Source organism: Neofelis nebulosa, chromosome X (assembly GCF_028018385.1).
Source record: "Neofelis nebulosa isolate mNeoNeb1 chromosome X, mNeoNeb1.pri, whole genome shotgun sequence".
In the NCBI taxonomy this organism is placed as follows: domain Eukaryota; kingdom Metazoa; phylum Chordata; class Mammalia; order Carnivora; family Felidae; genus Neofelis; species Neofelis nebulosa.
The window spans coordinates 102,184,749-102,204,962 of record NC_080800.1 but is presented as its reverse complement, the minus strand read 5'-3'; the positions used below and the strand labels follow the sequence as shown (position 1 = coordinate 102,204,962).

Below are 20,214 nucleotides of genomic sequence, written 5' to 3'. Positions count from 1 at the left end.
AGAATCCAGCTCCATGCCTGAAATAGCCTCATAGTCGCAGCAAATGAAAATGGTTATTATAGTTAGTGATACTAGTCAGCCTTCATGGGTTTTCAGTGGTGCTTCCCTGGATGTCACGCTGGGCTCATCAGGAATTCAACATGGTCATTCAGGTTTGGCTTACCTGTCACTCTGAGAGATCACTTGTGACCTTCATTTCCCCAGCCCGTTCCCCAGGGTTGTTCCCGTGGCATCCTGGACTTGCTCAAAACTAATGCTTATCCCAAGGCATTGTGATTGCCTGGTTATTTGTTCATCTCCCCAACCAGTGCTGAGCTCTGTTTTATACTACTCTGCTGTACTCCTAGTGCCTAGCACTGTACCTGACATGTAATAGACACAAAATAAATCTAATGAATCAATAAATCAGGAGAAAGAGCTTCTCTAGTAAACTTTTAGAAAAATACTGGCTGATGGAGGTAGGAGAGCTTTTCATTCACTCTGCCTTGGTCAACGCTCTGAGAGAATCAGAAGGACCCAAGGAGAAGACGCATGCTCAAAACTGGCCATTTCTTTCAGCCGGAATTTCTTGGTTAACTGGCCTAAACATCTATTGTTCTTTATGATATCTCTGAAGCCCTTTAAAGTACCTTCTGAGTCATGAAAGAAAGGACATTCCAGTCAGTAGAATATTCATTTGAATGCTTATCATTTTTAATTTGTACTTAAATTCTTTGGAAATTGACCTTTACTGTATAGAATATACTGTAACTTTTTTATTCAACAATATCGGATTAAGTCACACCATTCACTAGTCATGGAATATTACAGTGGGTTTATTAGAGTCTCTTACTGAAGAAATCCTGTTCTCATTGTTAACCACACAGTGAAGTCATCTCAGCTGGTCATTAAGCTCAGCCTCCTTCAACCCTAGTGACACACAGATATTTGTAGAGTTCTAGAAGCTCCATTTAAGGGCTACCTAGCAAGAGAACTTAACAGGCTCACTGTGCAGAAGTAACTTGACCCTTTCTGATTCTAGCAGGTAATTAAGTGGACAATAGACAGATCAGTTGGAGAATGGACTTTTCTGCCTGGTGGAGGATTTTCATATATACCAACACATGATACCAATTTTCGGAGAATTGAATTGCACATGAACAAGCAAAATATTTTAATCTCTCTTGGATTTAAAGGGCACTTTGTGATCAACAGCTAGTGTCAGACAATTCAGCACTCTCAGTAATGGAGATTGAGCTGACACCATACTACATTTAGGACATTTCCTGGAAGTTTATTTTAACCATTTATCTCTGTATCATAAAATTAAAGAGCACATTGTGTCAAGGGGGAAAAAACTAGTATTTCCGTTTTCTGGTTGCTAGGGCTGCAGATGGAGAGAATTTTATGACTGCTTTCCATAGCTTATATTCGAAAGAAGGTTCATTTTTAAGATAGAAATAATAAAAATGTAGGTGGCCTCAACAGCTGTAATTTTTATAAATTCAATACAAACCTGCCTTCTGCCAACGTTTGAAATTGGCATTCTGCACGGCCAAATACTCTGATCTTTGCTGTTACCTAATTTGGGATTTTAGCTACTATTTCCAGGCTATTAACCTCCACATCTGGGCTCCCAGTGACCTCACATCAGGAAATCCCTGCTGTTTCAGTATTGATCAGCAGTGCCTCTTCCCCAACAGGTGATACATTTATTAGTAACTATCCAGGCTGCCCCAGCTTTCGGCAATTGTCTTCTTAAGAATTATAGCATTTATTCATTGGAGGATAATAAGACAAGGGAAGAAGTCAAATAATTTCGCCTGTAATTTGCAGCTGTTTCATACAGAGCTATGCTTCACAGAGAAAAGAGCCTGCGGTTCAGATATTATATAATGTCCCCTACTTTGCATAAGACATTGTGAATAATTTTTTTACAAGATGCACTTTATTTATGAGCAGGTCCCTCCATAGAAAGAGCTTGTTAGGGCTTAATGCTGATGAATGGAGACAGCACCATTCACACTTCCAGGTTACGGTCTGTCAGTGCTTTCATTATATGCACTAATTTACAAGGATTTATTTATTTTCTCACAAATGTAAAAATGTGCTCCAAGCCAAACACGCTGTCTGGGTGTCTGAGCCCGATGTTTTCCTTGCTGGAGGTAGGGTGGGGTGGGAACTCAAGCTATCTGTGGTACTCTTCCCGCCTCCACTCCCAGCCACTGCCTCACCTTGTGGTAATCTCCAAGATCTATCTTTTTTTACTTGCTGTGGAAATGAATAGTGGTTAAAATTTTAAACCCTGGAAGTGGTTCTCTCAATGCAGTTTAATTCCTTTCTTAGCCAAACAAAGACTGTGCCTTCCATTGTGTTTTCAGTGGTAAGGAAAATGCTGGCAGTAAGCACATCAATGGATGTGGCCGTTGGAACGAACTCTGCCCACAACATTAGGTACCACATTTTGGAAATCGGGGTACAACAATATCAAAATATGAAAGTCAATTGAATCTGCAGATCTTGCTAGCCCCAGATGGCTTTATGTGCTCCGAAATCATTCACATCTCCATCTCTGAGAAAATAAAGCTTAAAATATACTGGGCATGTGCCACCTTCTCCCACTCAGCCTAACAAATGGTAATAGATCATGCTGACTGCATCATTGACACCCCAGGGCTGTAACAATACTCATTATGGAGGGGAGACCACCCCCTTCCAAGTAATGGCAAAAATAATTCCTTTTCCTGCCTGGGATCTCCAGTTTGGTTTTTAACCACAGTGCAAATTAAATGCCCCTTAAACCTCACCAGTGAAGAGTTTCTAAAACTAGTTGTTTGGGGAATCTCTGCGTGTGTGTGTGTCTGTGTCTGTGTGTCTGTGTGTGTGTGTTGGTTGGTTGGGGAAGGAAAGTGAGAAGAAATGAAAATATGTACATATAAAATGCACCCTGATGCACTAGTAAAGCATCTATCACACAGCTCCTCGAAGACCTTCCTACTACTTCTTTTTCAACTCCACACGTAAATATAACCCAATCAAATTTAATTAAAGAGTCTCCAGGATAACGGAGTCTTTTGGAATTTGGACCATGATAAAAGAAACGGCTGCACAAATATATGGAAAAATATCCTACAAACGGTCAGCCAAATAAGCCCCGAAGGCCACTAGTGAGTATTTAATAAGCCTCATCTGTGGAACTCAGCTGACATGAACAGAGAGAAAGCAGTTCACAGTGTTTAGAAGTTAACCAAAGCTAAAAGTGGAAAACCATGTAAAGTCCAGGATTATCCTCCCTGGATCGGCACAGACTTCACCCTCTGATGAGGATGAGGAATGTAGTGGTCACAGGAACAGAACTATCCTCCCTGGTGTCCACATCAAGATGTAAAGAGCTCCCCAAATACACTAGTCCCTGTAGGAATTCATTTCTTTCTCTATACCTTTTGTGAATCTGTTCCAACTTTCAAAGGGTTAGAATCTCCAAATTTACTGCCTTCTCGTTGGAGCAACACATCCACGGTATTCCTCTTAGTTTCTGTGCACCTGGATTCTTTGTCCCTTGGCCTTCACAGAACTTGGCAGAGTGACATTCAGTATGTGTTCGGTAAATAATTCATGATTTCAGACACTTCAAGCTGAACTGCTCTCAGCCTTTCTCTCTCCAGACTTGAGTCATGATCTTTCAGCCCATCTTCTTATGACAACCAAATTTTAAATTTCACACTCACTGATAATTTAATACAGAGGTCATAGAAGGTAATCATAGGCCTGCCTGCCACAGGGCAGACCAAACACTAAGCATTGGAGGCTTTGAGTTTGCCAGAACAAAAACAAAAATAACAAGCAGAGGTATGCCTTGGTTCATCATTAGTCCACATGTTCTGGAGATGGAAGAACTGTTCATGTGGTGTCATCCTTTGACCTGCTCAATCTTAAAAGTCTTTTTTAGAAACCTGCTGAAAGGTCCTTACGCATCTAAAATTGAAAAGGGGACTTACTGACACGAAATTCCCCTTGTTTGGACATGCTGGTTTCCTTGGAGAACTCTCCAAAAACATACATGACTTTAGAGGCATTCGGGGAAAGTGAAAATGAATCTGTAACTTTTATAGATGCTAAGGATTAATACTTCATGAGGAACATCAGGATTAATCAAAGTACACCATGAAGCCAAGTCTAACATTAACCTCCTGCCAACAAATTAGTTCATCTAAAAGCAGTTCATTAAGTTGGGTTTATAAACTGTCTTTAGGTGAGTTCACTCTTGGCCCGGAAAATGATCGGGTGTGTGAATGTGTGTGTGTGTGTGTGTGTGTGCGTGAACACACACTAAAAGGACATGCTTGTTGTCACAGATGTTCCCAACTTTAATATGCATTCTGTGTCTCACAAGGTCTGGATAAAGGAGAGATCAGAAAAGACTAAATTGTAGACTAGTGTTAAAGTAATGCCATGTGGTTATTTTCAAGAGCACTGTCAAAAGCACCAAGGGAAGCAGGAACACCATATGTTCTTTATATATGTCTGACACTTTTTAAATGTATTATTTCATATGATATTTATAACAACCTAGGCGAAGAGTAACCAACTCATCCCAGTTTGGCCAGGACTGTCCCAGTTTTAAGACTGAACCCTGCCTCAATCCCAAACTAAGACAGTTGCTCACCTTTGCTTAGGTAAGGCAGTAATCAACGTTCTGAGACCAATTTCCAGTGTTGGGGGGGGTCCCCCCACACCACCAGCAGAGCAGTTCTCGGATACCAGCTGAGTATCCTACAGTTTCACTCAATTCTGATGCTATCTACCCAGAGAAAGTCCATTCCCACAGGTGAGGGGCTCAGGCCCACAAAACTGCCCCCACAACGTACACCCCCTCTTCGGATGCCAATCGAGAGTCCAGGTTGTCACCAGCTATAGAGTGGAGGTTCCACTGATCCCCTCCTTGGGTTCAATTAATGAGCCAGAGGGGCTCACAGAACTCAGAGAAACATTTCACTTACGGGATCACCGGTTTATTACAAAAGGATATAACTCAGGAACAGCCAAGATGGAAGAGACGCATAGGGCAAGGTGTGTGCGAAAGGGTGTGGAGCTTCCGTGCCCTCTCCAGGCACACCACTCTCCTCAAATCTCCGTGTGTTCACCAACCTAGAAACTCTGCAAAGCCTGAACTTTGGGGTTTTTAATAGAGGCTTTATTACATAGGTGTGGTTGATTAAATCATTGACTATTGGAGACTGACCTCAATCCCCAGCCCCTCTCCCCTCCCCAGAGGTCTGGGGGTGGGACTCAAAGTACCAACCCTCTATTCATGAATGGTTCTCCTGGCAACCAACCCATCTTCAGATGCGGTCCAAACGTCCCCTCGTTAGCGTAATAAAAGACACCTTTGTCTCTCTCGCCACTTTAGAAATTTGCGAAGTTTTAGCAGCTCTGTGTTACAAACTGGGAAGAAGGCCAAATACATATTTCCTATTATAAATCACAATATCACAAGCAGATTATCTTTTCCGTACTTTACCAAAGAGGAGGTTAAAATTTGGAGAGACAAATGACAACCGAAGTCACGTAGGAGTTGTAAGTGATGTATCAGTATTAGAACCCAAGCCTCCTACCCACTATTATATATTTTCCAAAACACCAGGCCATAATTAACACAACGTGTAAAAACTACTGTGAGAATTTTATCGGCTTTCATTTTTTCTAGAAGTTTGACCATTCCCTTTGTGACACCATAATTTTGCTTTCCAAACTCCTCTTAACAGATAATATAGAGAAAAAAACACAGTCCAGTTTATCAGAATTATTACAAGCTCTCTGTGAACTGAGTGTGAATTGATGAAAATAACTTTAATACCTTCCAAGTCACTTATTTCTAATGCAACCATGAAAATAAGCGGTGGCCTATGCATCTGCACGCTAAAAGAAGTGTAATATATGCTGCCTCCCCGGTCTCTTCCCGTTTATCTTAAAGGGGATTTTTTTTTCTGTTTGTGGGGGTAAGCAAGTATTAGGGGGCAGAAATGTAAAACTACACAACACAAAATGGTTAGACCTGGCTTTATTTCCCCGTTACGTTTTATCATTTCTTCTCAATACACAAAGAAGTGAATGTGTGTCTGAACAAACCTCTCCCATTACCATCCTGGCTGTGCTGAGCAAAATTGAATCCATATGTCTTTAAAATGCTCTTCTGTTTCTGTGGCTTCTTTCAAAATACTGATCTTGGTGCAAATGTGGCCCACTAGACTACTAATGCTCATTTGCTTCTTCCCACCAGGCATCACAGTTGATAGGCATGGATTCATTTACTTTGTGGATGGGACCATGATTCGGAGAATTGATGACAATGCTGTGGTCACAACTGTAATCGGCTCAAACGGTCTGACTTCCACACAGCCACTGAGCTGTGACTCAGGAATGGACATCACTCAGGTAGGCACCGCTGGTTTCCAAGCGTTATCGCCATTTGGCATCATGGAAATGGATACCAATTTTCTCATACAGAAATTAGGTAGAAAGGAAGCCTGGTGTATCTGTGATAACATCAGGTAGCAGAAGTTTCTCTTTCTGCAAGTTACTGTTTTCCACCTCAACTAAACTCACTTGGGAGTACTACCCGGTGGAATGTTGGCGTAAGAATAAGAATAAAGAAAAGAAAAGAATAAGAATAAAGGCCCTCAAATTTGAATCAATTGGAAGGTAAAGGTCAGTCTTTTATTGAGTATTTTCCAAGTTACATAATTTTATTATTTTTAAATAATGCAGTAACGCACATTTGGAAAAGCACTGACTACTGAGGTCTGTAGAAGTCTTTCTTAATTTTCTTTAAGGTTTATTCACTTTTCAGAGACAGTGAGAGACAAAGTGTGAGTGAGGGAGGGGCAGAGAGAGAGAGGGAGACACAGAATCCGAAGCAGGCTCCAGGCTCCGAACTGTCAGCACAGAGCCTGATGCCGGGCTCGAACTCACGAACTGTGAGATCACGACCTGAGCCGAAGTCGGAGGCTCAACCGACTGAGCCACCCAAGTGCCCTATTATGGTCTCATGGTCCATGAGCCTGGAGTCTGCTTCGGATTCTGTGTCTCCCACTCTCTCTCTGCCCCTCCCCCACTCACACTGTCTCACTCTTTCAAAAATAAATACATTAAAAAATTGTTTAAAAAGGAATCTTTTGTAATGCATATACAAGCATGACTTGTTATTCATGTGTATGTAAACAGCTGTATTTAAGGCATTTGAAAGTTTTAAGTAGAGGCAACATTCCCTCTGAGATCTATTTTACATTTATTTAGGAAAGCTTTTTGTCAGAACAAAAGGGAAAATTCCGTGTAACTTTCATCTGAGTCAAAAATTCTGATTTTACCACAGTTGTACAAAATCAGGATTGGACATAGAGAGAGATTATAGAGCATACAGCACAGTCCCGGCATCCTCTGGGTGTCTTCCTCAGTCTGCAGTGTGAGAGAAATAGACTAGACAGTCCTCAAAGGGACTTTTGAGCTCTAACAGTCCAAGAACCCGAGACTCTGATGAAGTAGGTTATTAATCTTTTCAAATGAATTAGAGTAGATGTTGAGAGTTTTAGGATTGGTTAGTGAGTGTATCGGAGAGGGTGATTTTGACGGCAAATAATGAAACATGTATCTAAAAATAGTTCAGGGGCACCTGGGTGGCTCTGTCGGTTAAGCATCCCACTCTTGATCTCGCTTCAGGTCATGATCTCACGGTTGGTGGGTTCGAGCCCCGCATTGGGCTCTACCCTGATAGTGCTGAGCCTGCTTGGGATTCTCTCTCTCCCTGTCTCTCTGCTCCTCCCCCATGGGCGTGCACGCTGTTATTCTCTCTCTCTCTCTCTCTCTCTCTCTCTCTCTCTGTCTCTAAAAAAATAAAAATAAAAATAGTTTGGGGCACCTGGATGGCTCAGTCGATTGAGCGTCCGACTTCCCCACTCATTCTCTCATTCTCTCTCTCTCTCTCTCTCTCTCAAAAACAAAAATAAAATAAACTTTTTTAAAAAAAAAATCTAAAAAAAAATAAAAATAGTTTAAACTGTAAGGTCTCATGAATTCACATAGTGAGATGATCAGAGGCAAGAAAGATGCCAGTAGATTTCCTTCTTGAGTCACACTGGCAAGAATCAAATCATGTGACCTTGCCTTCACCGGACACTGGCAAAGGGGAAATGGGATCTCCAAAATGGATTCAAACCCTCTGGAATTGGGTTACCTTCCCTAAGCATATTGCTACCTAATTCTTAAATGAAAATCAGGCTTCTCTTGGCAAGGAATGAAGGATCGCTGCTGGGGAGGCAGCCAACGATACCTGCCAGGGTTAGGGCATTCATGTCGCTTTGTTCTTTGTACCCCTGGAACCTAGCACCACAAGGCAAGTAAAGCATCATCTGGAAACCTTGCTTTAGTCGTTAGCTCTGTTATCCCTTCCCGTCTCCATCCTCCAAACATACACATCTCTATAAAACACTAAAAATGTGCCTATTTGGGGGATTTCTTCTTCTCTATGTGCCCCTCCCTCGCCTCAGAAATGCAGAAAGTAATCAGATATAGTCCACTACAAAAATAAAATGGGCCTGAAAAGGCCCTGGAAAGGCCTGGATAACTGACCCCATGAATGAACCATTCTTAAGAGAGATTTGAGTGGATCAGGCTGTCGAGTCGTCGAGCAACCTAACTTTCCATGATGCAAAATCCTGTGGAAGGCAAGGAAAAGGAGCATTATTTATGGCAGAAAGGACGGGTGTGAATGTGTTTCCATGGAGGAGGGGGACGAAAGAGAAGATGCACGTATATGATTCACTTGTGGGATATTTTTAACTTAAAATAGGACACTTAGTATTGCAATCAGTCAAGTCTAAACAACTTATCTGTTTCTGTGTGGAAAAGTTATGCTCAAAAGAGAATTCTTTGTCTAAATAGAGCAAACATATGCTCCTCATCACCATGAGAAGGGTTCTTTTTCACATGCCATTTGCTAGCCATAATTGCCACAATAAAAGCTACCTCGTCCCTTTCAGGTGGGGATGTAGAGCGCAGCCCAGTGAGAAGGAGCCCTGGTAACCAGGACGCAGAATCACATTTCCCCTATGGTATTTCATTCCAAGCCTCAGTTTCCCTCATGCCCTCCCTTCCTTTTTCCTTATACAGCTTCAGCTTTAGAAAAACAGCCATTTGGGGGAGTAGATGGGGAGTCGAGTGAGGCGGGGTGGGAGGCGGGTATTAGAAATTAGCAAGGCTGCGGGGCGCCTGGCTGGCTCAGTCATTTAAGCTTCCGATTTTGGCTCAGGTCATGATCTCGCGGTTCGTGACTTCGAGCCCCTCGTGGGTCTCTGTGCTGACAGCTCGGAGCTTGCTTCAGATTCTGTGTCTCCCTCTCTCTCTGCCCCTCCCCCACTTGCACTCTGTCTCTCTCTCTCTCTCTCTCTCTCTCTCTCTTTCTCTCTCTCAAAAATAAACACGAAAAAATTTTTTTAAAGATCTCTCTAGCTATTGCATAGAGAACTGAGTGGAGGGAAACAGTGTTACAGGCAAGGAGACCACTTAAGAGGCTGTTGAAGTAATATAGGTGTGATGGAGACAAAAGATATATATAAATGACTAGCACCTTGTCAAAAGACTTCTGTACAAATTAAATTGCTTTCCAATGTTCTGGGGATGCATAGATGACGTTTCTTTGGGTTACAACTCTGATGACACTGAACGTGAAGATGCTCAGCTTTATGCAGGTTACACAGGCAAGCAATGACAATGGCCACGCCTAAAGTATCAGCGGTATGGGTTAAGAACCTGGAGAGGTCAGTGAAGCATTGGTGCCAAAAGCAAAGAACTCGTTGACTGGACTTAATTGCAGGATTAAGGAAGTACAGGTATGATGGCACTATTCTCTGAGATAAGGAATCCAGGAAGAGGAGAAGCAGGGTTGCGGGTGAGGGTTGAATGATGGGCTCAGTTCAGGACATGGTGGCTTTGAGGTGCCAAGTCTTGCAGTTGTCTTGCAGGCAACTGGAAATAGGTCTAAAGCTCAAGGCCTGAAAAGGAGGTTAGACTTGGGATTATCAGTCCACACATGGGAACAACAAATGGGACAATGGATGGGGTCTTCCGGGGGGGGGGGGGCATGGCATCAAAAGAAGAGAAGGCTTAAGACCAAACTCCAAGGATATTAATACTCAAGAGAAGGCTGAGGAATGGATAGGAGGCCACAAAGGAGACTGAGAGGGAAACACCTGACAAGTAGGAGGAAAACCAGGAATGTGTGCTGTGAAAAAGCCAAGGGAAACAAGCTTTTCAAAAGGAAGCGAATGGTTAATGCCAGCTGCTGCTTTGGAGGTCACATAAAATAAGCTGTTTTTTTTTTTTTAAGAAGCCATTTGGCTTGACAGCATTCGTGACTCTGATAGGAATGCCTTTGGTGGAGTGCTAATTAATTGGAATAGGATTGCAGTGGTAGAGTGGGAGGTGAGGAAATGGAGAAAGTGAAAATAGATCACTTTTTTGAGATGCCTGGCTGGGAAGGGGAGGCTTTGGCATTAAAGCAAGTCAGCTCCCAGGTGTGTGCAGATCAGCACCCAGGTGGGGCACAGGTGCATGACAGGTGGGGAACACTGAAATCAGCTGGGTGGCTGGATAAAGTGTCTCCCGGGAGGAAGCCAGTGTGTGGCACAGCTGCCCAGACGCTCAGCCTCTGTGGCCAGAGCTCCCGCTGTCTGTTTAGACAACTGTGGCAGATGGGGGACCTGTGTTTTCCGTGACTGTACTGGAGAACATGGGCCGTCTTCCGCTGGAAGGAAGAAAGCTGAGTAGGGAGCGTCATAACACCTCCCAAGAGCAAAGCCCCCGGTGTTGGTAGTAGTACTTACGGTGACCCAGCTGGGCTTACACAGTGCTCGGTTTCCTATTTCAGTAAATCAAAATACATTGATGGGTGAGGGTGGAGACACATGTCTAAATGAGAGCACAGTCTGCTGACAGAAACAGACAGGAGAGAAAATAGAGGCCTGTGCGGCACGAAGATTTGAATCAGACCTACGAAGAGCTTACCAGTTCTAAGACTGTGTGGCAGCATCGTGCATTGTCAAAAGACCTTACACAGTCCCTGCGTTTTGAAACTTTTAAAGGCAATGTTGGATAACAGTAATCTATGAATGCTTGAAATACAAGCCTCTCTGGACTCAGGAAGACCGACCCACTGTTTTCTCAGGGTCCCTTCCAACTCTGAAGGTTTCTCTTCAGAAATATAACCCAGTTCCTAAAGTTCCTTGTTACTTTCCCTGCATTTCAAAACCAAAAGGTCCCAACAAGGGAAGGTCCATCCATGGTAGCAGAGTACCTTTGGAAGCTGGGAAGTGATGTGGAGAACATCCTTCTTTCTCTTCTTTGTTTTCGTCTTCTGCACTTTTCTGAGGCAAACCTGAACCCCAGGAGGAATTCGTCCTTGATAGTCTGCCTTAATATTCAGTACATCATGATGGCCTCCCTATAGTAATTCTAATAATAACCGCTATCACTTATTGAGAGCGTACTATGTGCCCGAAACTATGCTGTCTTATTCACACTCTTGCATTTTATCTCCACAACCCAACCACCCTTGAGAGGTACCTATAATTATCTCCAGCTACAGCAGAGAAAACTGGTAGTCAGAAGGATTATGTATTGTGCCTTGACCATGGAGTTATTAAGTGACTCAGGCACAAGTTTTCTGGCCCCCAGTGTGCATTTTTCCAACTTCTACATTTTCTTTTTTTTTTTAATTTTTTTTTTCAACGTTTTTTTTTTTTTTTAATTTTTATTTTTGGGACAGAGAGAGACAGAGCATGAACGGGGGAGGGGCAGAGAGAGAGGGAGACACAGAATCGGAAGCAGGCTCCAGGCTCCGAGCCGTCGGCCCAGAGCCCGACGCGGGGCTCGAACTCACGGACTGCGAGATCGTGACCTGGCTGAAGTCAGACGCTTAACCGACTGTCCCACCCAGGCGCCCCAACTTCTACATTCTCAATGACAATTGGAGATGACCAGGTATCATTGTAGTTAAGTGGATGACAAATGCCGTTTGACGAATATGCTGTTTATTCACAGAATGTGTGTTTAGTGGCACTTAGGAAATAGTTTAATAAAACCTAATCATCTCAAGAAATGAAATTTGCTTTGACAATAAAATCAGCCATTTGTTCCAAATCAATATCTTTTTTTGATTTACTGAAATGTGAACCTGAATTCTCGGTATAAACTCTGAAGCATGACTGCCCTTTGTAAGCACTGCTATAAACAACCAGGCCCTTCACTTCAGGGGATGAGTTGATTATGGAGAGATTGGGCTCTTTATTTCCGTCGCTGCTTTTGAACCATCCTGCTCTGGTAACTCACTTCCATCTCGTGCCTGACTAGAATGGAACTAGGAGTTAGACCAGGTCCCTTGGTGTGATAGCAAATTTGAGAGCTGGCTTACTCCTTAGAGCCAGCCTCATGCTCTCCCCAGATCAACCTGATAGCAGATACACAAGAAACATGGACCTTTTCTGTGTATAGACAATGCAGTTGACCCATTGTCCACAAGACACACACTTTGAGGTGTTTGTCTAGAGGATCTGACGTATAACCACTCCTTTATAAATGCTCGTTGGATCATCTGTATGCCTCTGAGTAGTTCCCAAAAGCACCCATTCGTCAAATGGGCCTAACAGGTGGAGGGAGGTATCATCTGTGGTTATGAAGGAAGGCCATAACTGGTTCTTTGGAGGAGCAAACTTTGGCCCCACGCATTCAATCTGTTCAGCTAGTCTACTATGAATCCCAGTCCTCCTCCCAAACAGTTGATGCTGGACCTTGCTCCAGAATATTCTCACCATATAATAACCAGCCTCTCTTCAAATGCCTCTTATGAACAGAAAACTCACTACCTCCTCCAGGCAGCTCATTCCATCTTTGAATGCCTCCGCCTGATAGAAACTTCTTCTGGGATACTTTTTAACTTTTTAATAGTCTTTTAACTTTCACCATCTAGTCTTATTGCGACTCTTGAGGCCCTGTGTTATCAATTTAATCTGTTTTCTATGAAATAAATGTATTAAGTGATCCATGAGCTATACTGGATACTTCCTCTGTGGCATCTTATTTATCCTCATGACCGCCCTTCAAGGTGAGTACGGTGTATCGTTTCCCTATTTTTAACAAACGTGAAAAACAAGGTTCAAAGAAGTTGAGTAACTTGGTCAAGATCACACAACCAATAAGTGACAGAGTTGAAACTTGAACCGGTCGACTTGAGGGCAAAGTCCACATTCTTTTCACCAAACTGCTCTTCTAACTGCCTCCTCCACATGACAGCCTGCTTGGTGTATGTGAGCAAGTCTGTCAGGCCTTCTAAGTCCCATCCCTGATCCACTGAACTGCCCCACACTTGCCATGGTTTTGAGCTCCTTTGCCATTCTCCTCACTCTTCTCTGAACATGTTCCCATTTATTTAATATCTCTTCGAGAGTGAGGTTTCCAGGCGTGAACGAAACAATCCACATATGCTCTAGCTCAAAGGTAGAATGGAGACTATCACAACCCTCTTTCTATATTCTCTGTTTCGGTTCATCTTGCCTGGCGGTCTTCAAAAGGATTTTTGCCAAAGAACATTTATTTCAAATAAAGTAAGTCCCCGTTTATAAAACCGATGCAAACAGCAGATCAAATAAGAAGTGATATACGAGAACCTTCCCTATTCAGGCTCAGTCCCACCCAGTGGTAGTTTACACGGTGACCCCAAGACCTTTTTGGAAAACGCCAAGGAAGTAAAAAGCACAGATTGAGAAACCACAGGTAAAATTAAATTGGATTTTTGGACATTTTTTGATCTATGATGTGATTGCAGGGGGCTAAAAATGCACATGTCTCTCATCCCAGTGTCCTCATCTTGTACTTGAACAGTTGGTTGCATCATAGTGCAGGATCTTACGTTAGTCTGTATTCGATTCTATCTCATCAGATTCCATCCATATCTTGACATTCTTCTGCCATTATCCAGTATCTTCACTGTCCTTCCCAGCCTTGTGTCACCTATGGATTTGATGAATGCCTTCCATGTCCTCATCCATGATAACACTGATGGATAGATAGGCCAAGATGAAGTTGTGGCACCATTAAAGTAGTCATCTGTTAGACTTTGAACCCATCTGTTTGAACTATCACCTATGGGTTGCGATTTGTAGTGGATCCGGAAACCAATATATTGACCTATGACCAGCTTTAAGAAAAAAAGAAATAGAACACAAAACCTTAGAATGGGTCATGTGTAGTAAGGATGAGTAAGTAATGTTTCATGAAACTTTTATTTCAATTGTATATCTCAGATAATGGGGTAAAATATAGATCTTACTGAGGGTCACAGTCAAAACAAGTTTGAAAGTCACTAGCCTCACCTATATTTTCTTCAACTTATCCACAAAGAAACCTTACCAGGCTGGTAACTCTGTTTAAAAGGAAGTAAGAGGGGCTCCTGGGTGGCTCAGTTGGTTAAGCATCCGACTTCAGCTCAGGTCATGATCTCACGGGTTGTGAGTTCAAGCCCCACGTCAGGCTCTGTGCTGACAGTTCAGAGCCTGGAGCCTGCTTCGGATTCTGTATGTGTGTGTCTCTCTCTCTGCCCCTCTCCTGCTCACACTCTGTCTCTCTCAAAGGTAAACATTAAAAAACTGTTTTTAAATAGGGAAGAAGAATCCCTCAACATAATTTATTTCCAGTCATAGTATCCATAAACACCATTTCCTCATCTAAGAACTAAGAAAAAATGGTTTACTAACGCATTTGAGGATCTTTTCCAAATCGATATCAGGTTTCCACCATGAAATCTGTGAGGCACATCTTCTGAATCTTCTTGAGATCAGAACTATGTTTACCCACCTCTTACCTTCCAGCGCGTCCTCTACTGCCCACTGTTTCTCAACAATCACAAGAAAAAAATTGTTCTAAAAACCCATTTGCAAGCTGTCTCTAAGAGGTCATTTTTCCTGGCCAGGAGACTTGAACTCAGTTTGAAGAAGTTAGGTGGTGTGTTACAGTCCCTTCACTCATCCTGGACTCTAGTAACTTTGAATCAGTGTTCCTTCCAGTCATTCTTCTTAACAGAGAAAACCAAACTTTCCCCTCTCTCATCCATCAGCATTACGCCACCTGCCCCAAGCAGCACACCTCTGCCTTGCTTGCTTGTCTTCCGCTTTTCACATAGCTGAAAAAGCCGTTTTCTAGCGTCCTTAGAATTTTTTGCAAGCTTCAGATAAAACTAACCACCACTGAATAGAAGGAGAAATACAAAGCTCCCTTTTCAAATTCTACATGTCAATTCAACTTGATACAAGTGGATTTAGCATCTTCTGTTGTTTTGAGAAATATATATATATATAATAACATCCAGGCATGAAAAGCTACCTCAATCAGGGGGAAAAAAGAAAATAAACCAAACACAGTAGTTTTAGAACAGAAAAAGGCACTTTCTTTTCCCTTCTTAAACTCTTGCCTGATGTTTCTCATTGTCTCCTCCTGTCTCCCTTGCCAACCCTTTCATGTCTACAGAATGTCCGCCCATCACCCCAAGCGATACAGATGATATTGAAACTCAAGTTCTTCAGGGGTTACCTGATTTTCTTTGTGCACTTCCATCACTCTCCCATGTGCACACTGAAAGAGAACAGAATTAGATCTTTCGAATGAAGGCCATTAGAAGTAAAATTCCCTGCAGGGACAGACTTCTAAATTTTGTGAAGCTCTGTAGGGAATCAAGAAAATCTGAATTATAATAAGTTTGCTTGAATAAAGGGATCTCCCAGGGAAAAAAAAAAAGAAAGTTTATTTTTAAAGTTCTTGCCACCAGCGATGACAATCTCCACACCTCCACCCCCACCACCCCTTCCCAATGCTTCAGTGACTGTGGAACCTGTCTCACTGTCAACATGAAGAAAAGGTCCGTGACCACACTCCAGATCGTCCATAGAGGGGGATATGTGGTTGAAGGAAGGCGTGAAGGATGGAGGGAGTTGCTGGTTAACAGTAAGACAGAGAAGATGAAAGCAACTGATCTGAGATACCTGGAAACACCTCTGTCAGGGGCCAGCAATACCAGTGGACACAGCTAGGTGGGGGTAAAAGAAAGGTGACAAAAGGGATAAGAGATTAGGAGTGCAGAATGGCTCAAACAGCAGATTCACAAGGCCCATGGAGTAGGAAAATGAAACCAAAAAAGTTAAGTGGTAGCCCTTGTGCCATTTACTTTATCCTATTTGGTCATGGTTAGTTTAACCAACTAAAGCACCCACTGCAATGGTGACCACCAACTAACGGGTCAGGTGGCATTAAAACTCGTACCAGGATAGACAAAATCTGGTATAAATGTACAACGGAATATTACACGGCCTCAAACAAGGAAATCTGGTCACGCACTACAACACATGAACCTCGAGGACATTATGCAAAGTGAAATGAGCCACAAAAAGAGAACTACGGCATGATTGCACTCATATGAAGTATCTAGTCAAAATCATAGAGACAGGAAGTAGAAAGGTGATTACCAAAGGATGGGGGGAAGAAGGAATTCACGTTTCATGGGTAGAGTTTCGGTGTCACAAGATGAAAAAGTCGTAAAGATCTGCTGCAGACAATAGGAATGCACTTAACACTAGCGAACTGTGCACTTCAAAATGGTTGAGATGATCGATGTAATCTTACGTGGTTTTTTCACAACAGTAACAATAAAAAATTCATACAAACCAAACCTCCAATGGATATTCCCATTTCCTTTCACTGTTCTCATGCCTGGACAACATCAATTGTACAGCAGTCTACCTACTCAGCGATTGGTTGCTGCAGCAGTCCCAACGTAAGCGTCCTATATCAGCGATGTTCTGCTCTATTCATCTGAGCCACATGCACTCAGTCAATCCCCATCGGTCACAGCCAGTCCCTCCCGCTGATCTGAAGCCTCATCCTATAAATGCAGAAATGAGAGTGGGGGCAGGTGCCAGTCTCTACCAGGCAAAGAGTGAGCTCAGTCTGCATCACCCATGGCACTGCTAATGTAACCATCTTCTCAAAGACCTCAATCTATCAGGAACATTAAATGTGAAAGTGTTTAAAATAGAAAGCGATGGCTACTAAAAATGAGCAAACTTCCTGCCAGATGCGTTTATAAGCTTGGAATATTTTCTTTTCTTCAGGATTACTGGGACATATTTTCCTAAAGTTCCCTGGCCAATGACCTAATCACCTATTTCCCTTTGACCAATGTAGCAAGTCAAGTAAAAAGAACGTAAGAGAATCCTGACTGTGAGTCCAGATTCTGCCATTTATTAGCAGTGTGACCTCCGTCGACTGTAGGTCTCTGGGTCTGAGCTTCCTCACCACTATAAAGTGGGATAAAAACACATATTGCCTCCTGAGGCTGTTGTGATAGCTAAACAAGAAAACAAATACGAAAGAACTTTGGTTTTCGAAAGACACTCGCAACTGTACGTTGTTAGTGTTGATCAGAACGGAGGAGAGAGGTCCTATGGCATTACATGTAACGTTGGCTTTTATGTGTTCATCTGCCACACCAGTTAGGTGGGTGGCATATGGAAAGACGGTGGCATAAACGTCGATATAAGTAGCAATCAAATTATGCTGTCACAAGAGCATAAGATGGCAGTTAATGTTGTTCAGACTCTGATTTGATAGCAGCACCAAGAATCATTTATAAAAGTTTTCTTTAAGAGTCCCTAGTGACTATCCACATTACTCACCTGTGAATGAGTGATCCGTTAGCGTTTATGCCTGAAATTACATAATAATGCTAAATAAACACTACTTTTTGTTGCCATTTCTATATTCTAGAAAAAGAACATCTATTTTTGAATCATTTATTCTGTCCTCCTCTGAAATATGGCAGTATAGAAAAAAATAAATCATTTTTGTCTACTTGTTGACCCAAAAGAGATTTCTCTATAATTTCAGATTCAGCACGACACTTGGAAAACAAACACTAGAATTTTAGAGCTGGTTAATTATTCCTCCTTATGAAGGCTAATTCAATAAATGACCCAATTGTTGATTAAGCGTCCTCGCTTTTTTTTAATGTGAAAGCACTTGGAAAAGTATGAGCCACTTTACAAATATAAGGGATGATGCAAGATGTTAATTGGCATCTTCAGGAACTATTTTCTGTCAATTCATCATGCACTTGCTAAAACGGGAGGACACGAGAACAAAATAAGTCCACAAGGTGGTTATTCTGATTTTGTATTATCTGTGGTTGTCAGTCTCTAATTTAAATGCATTCCTGGATAATGTTATTTGTTGCTCATTCAGTACAAACCTACTCTCCTTGCTCAGTCAAGTGCAGGAGAACACTTTCTGGAATTGAAAAGGAGAGCCAGACTTTTCTCTAATCCTTTAACAGAGAATGCAAGAGACAAAATCAGGCCTCTAGGGTAGACTCTCCTTCATCGTGAAGCCAATATAAAAAGTCAGTAAAGCATGGTGGTTGGGAACAGAGACTACCTAGGTTTGAATCCCAGATCCACTACTTGCTAGCTATGTGCCCCTGGGAAAAATTCTTTATCTGTAAATGAGGATGATGATGTCATGTTCCGCTATGGGGAAGTTGTGAGGATTAAGTAAGATAATATGTATAAATCACTTAGCAAAGTGCCTGGCTCATAAGTGCTCAATAAGCAAGTAGTAGCAGCAGTGGTATTTGACCTTCCATCCACAGGACAGAAAATCGAACCGATCATTTACAAAACCAAGATAAAAAGGACCAAGAAGAAGTTTGGGACTGCTGTAGAAATTGTGGGATCTTCCCTTCTGTCCTTGGTATATCGGTATACCTTTTGCAAAAGAGGCATGCATATGCCCGTAGATGAGTTTGATGGGCTACAACCAATCACGTGCTCCAGAGACTGGTCTCAGCCTGCTGTAACCTTCACAGAGGGTTTCATCTGCCTGATGCTGATGTGAAGCTCTGTCTGGATCACTTACAGGATGTTCACTATAGTCAGTTGAATGGTGCTCCAAATCCTTCATTCTCTTTCTACTCTCAAGAAGTGTCATACTGACTGTGGAGCTAAGGCTGGAATGTCGCGTGAGTTCCATACGTGTATGAGTTTGATATGTGTAGATTTTAGGTCATCTTCCATGACTTTGAGATCAAAAGGTAAAAGAACAGCTCATTCTGTAGGTAGCCTGCAGCCATCCTAGGTAGGTCAATTTCACGAAAATAAATAAATAAATATGGGAGTAGGTAAGTAAGAAGACAGTTTATCTAGGTCAATGTGGAGAATATGACTCTCCCAAGACAAAACAAAAGGCTCCCAGCTAAGTGGGAAATCAAAAAGAAAGAAGTTATGAGGCTGACACATTCATAAGAAGAAAGCAGTATCCTAGGATTTTGGAAGCAAGTTTAATGTATGAGTGGCTTTGTGTATCCAGTGACCCTTCTGTTTTATTAAGATATTCAGGTGCCAAGCATGTCGATCAGTTTTCAAAAATCCCAGATATGTAATAGCCCAAGTTTAACAGAATAATACACTGGGAAAAGCATTGCAATGAGATGATCCACAGAGTTCCTTTAAATATCATTTCCCTTCCCCAAATTCATTTAAACTCTTTTTTTAACTGCATTTTTCAGGCCTGCACCTCTAAGGAAAAATCACAATCAGGGAATAACCTATTATCAGAGATATTTGCATTGCTCCCTCCAAAGTGACAGCTCGGGTTGTTTATATAAGAAGTAGAGAACAGCAGGCCAACATCTTCAACTCCAGCACATCCAAATTCTGCTGAAATGTCTGCACACAAGCAAATAGCCAGAGTTGTCAGGGGCCTTAAAATAAAAGTCAAGTACCGTGCTCCATGCTATATCGAAAACATAATTTATCACATAAATAAAACTCCCTCAGCAGTGTCCTCTTTCCACACAAAGGACAATGGCACGTTAGCTCTTATTAAAACTATTAAGCACCAGAGGAAAAGCATCTTCAAAGTTCAGGGACAGTCACAAGATGCAAAGCTTGCAAACTACTTCTGAACCACTCAGTCTTCCACACATTTTGCTCGGCAGGCGCCATGACCTGAAATAAACCTGAAACTCTCTCAGATATGGGAAAATATCTGGTTGGTAAATTCAGTGGTTAACAGGGCTTATGTGGCCAACATCCTAGGCTAAGTCTTCATGTGAGCCAGTTGGCCTAACTATATTTCAGACCA

The 20,214-nt window shown here is 42.2% G+C and overlaps 1 protein-coding gene across 6 annotated transcripts in view; it reads left to right on the top strand.

Annotated features, from left to right (window-relative positions):
* The window catches only part of TENM1 (teneurin transmembrane protein 1), a 789,989-nt gene that overhangs the window by 709,037 nt on the left and 60,738 nt on the right, over positions 1–20,214 (top strand). For all 6 annotated transcript variants that reach the window (XM_058713217.1, XM_058713216.1, XM_058713215.1 and 3 more), the window contains one exon: positions 6,260–6,414. In XM_058713217.1, coding sequence (XP_058569200.1) covers positions 6,260–6,414 — 155 coding nt within the window. The remainder of the gene's footprint in view (positions 1–6,259; positions 6,415–20,214) is intronic.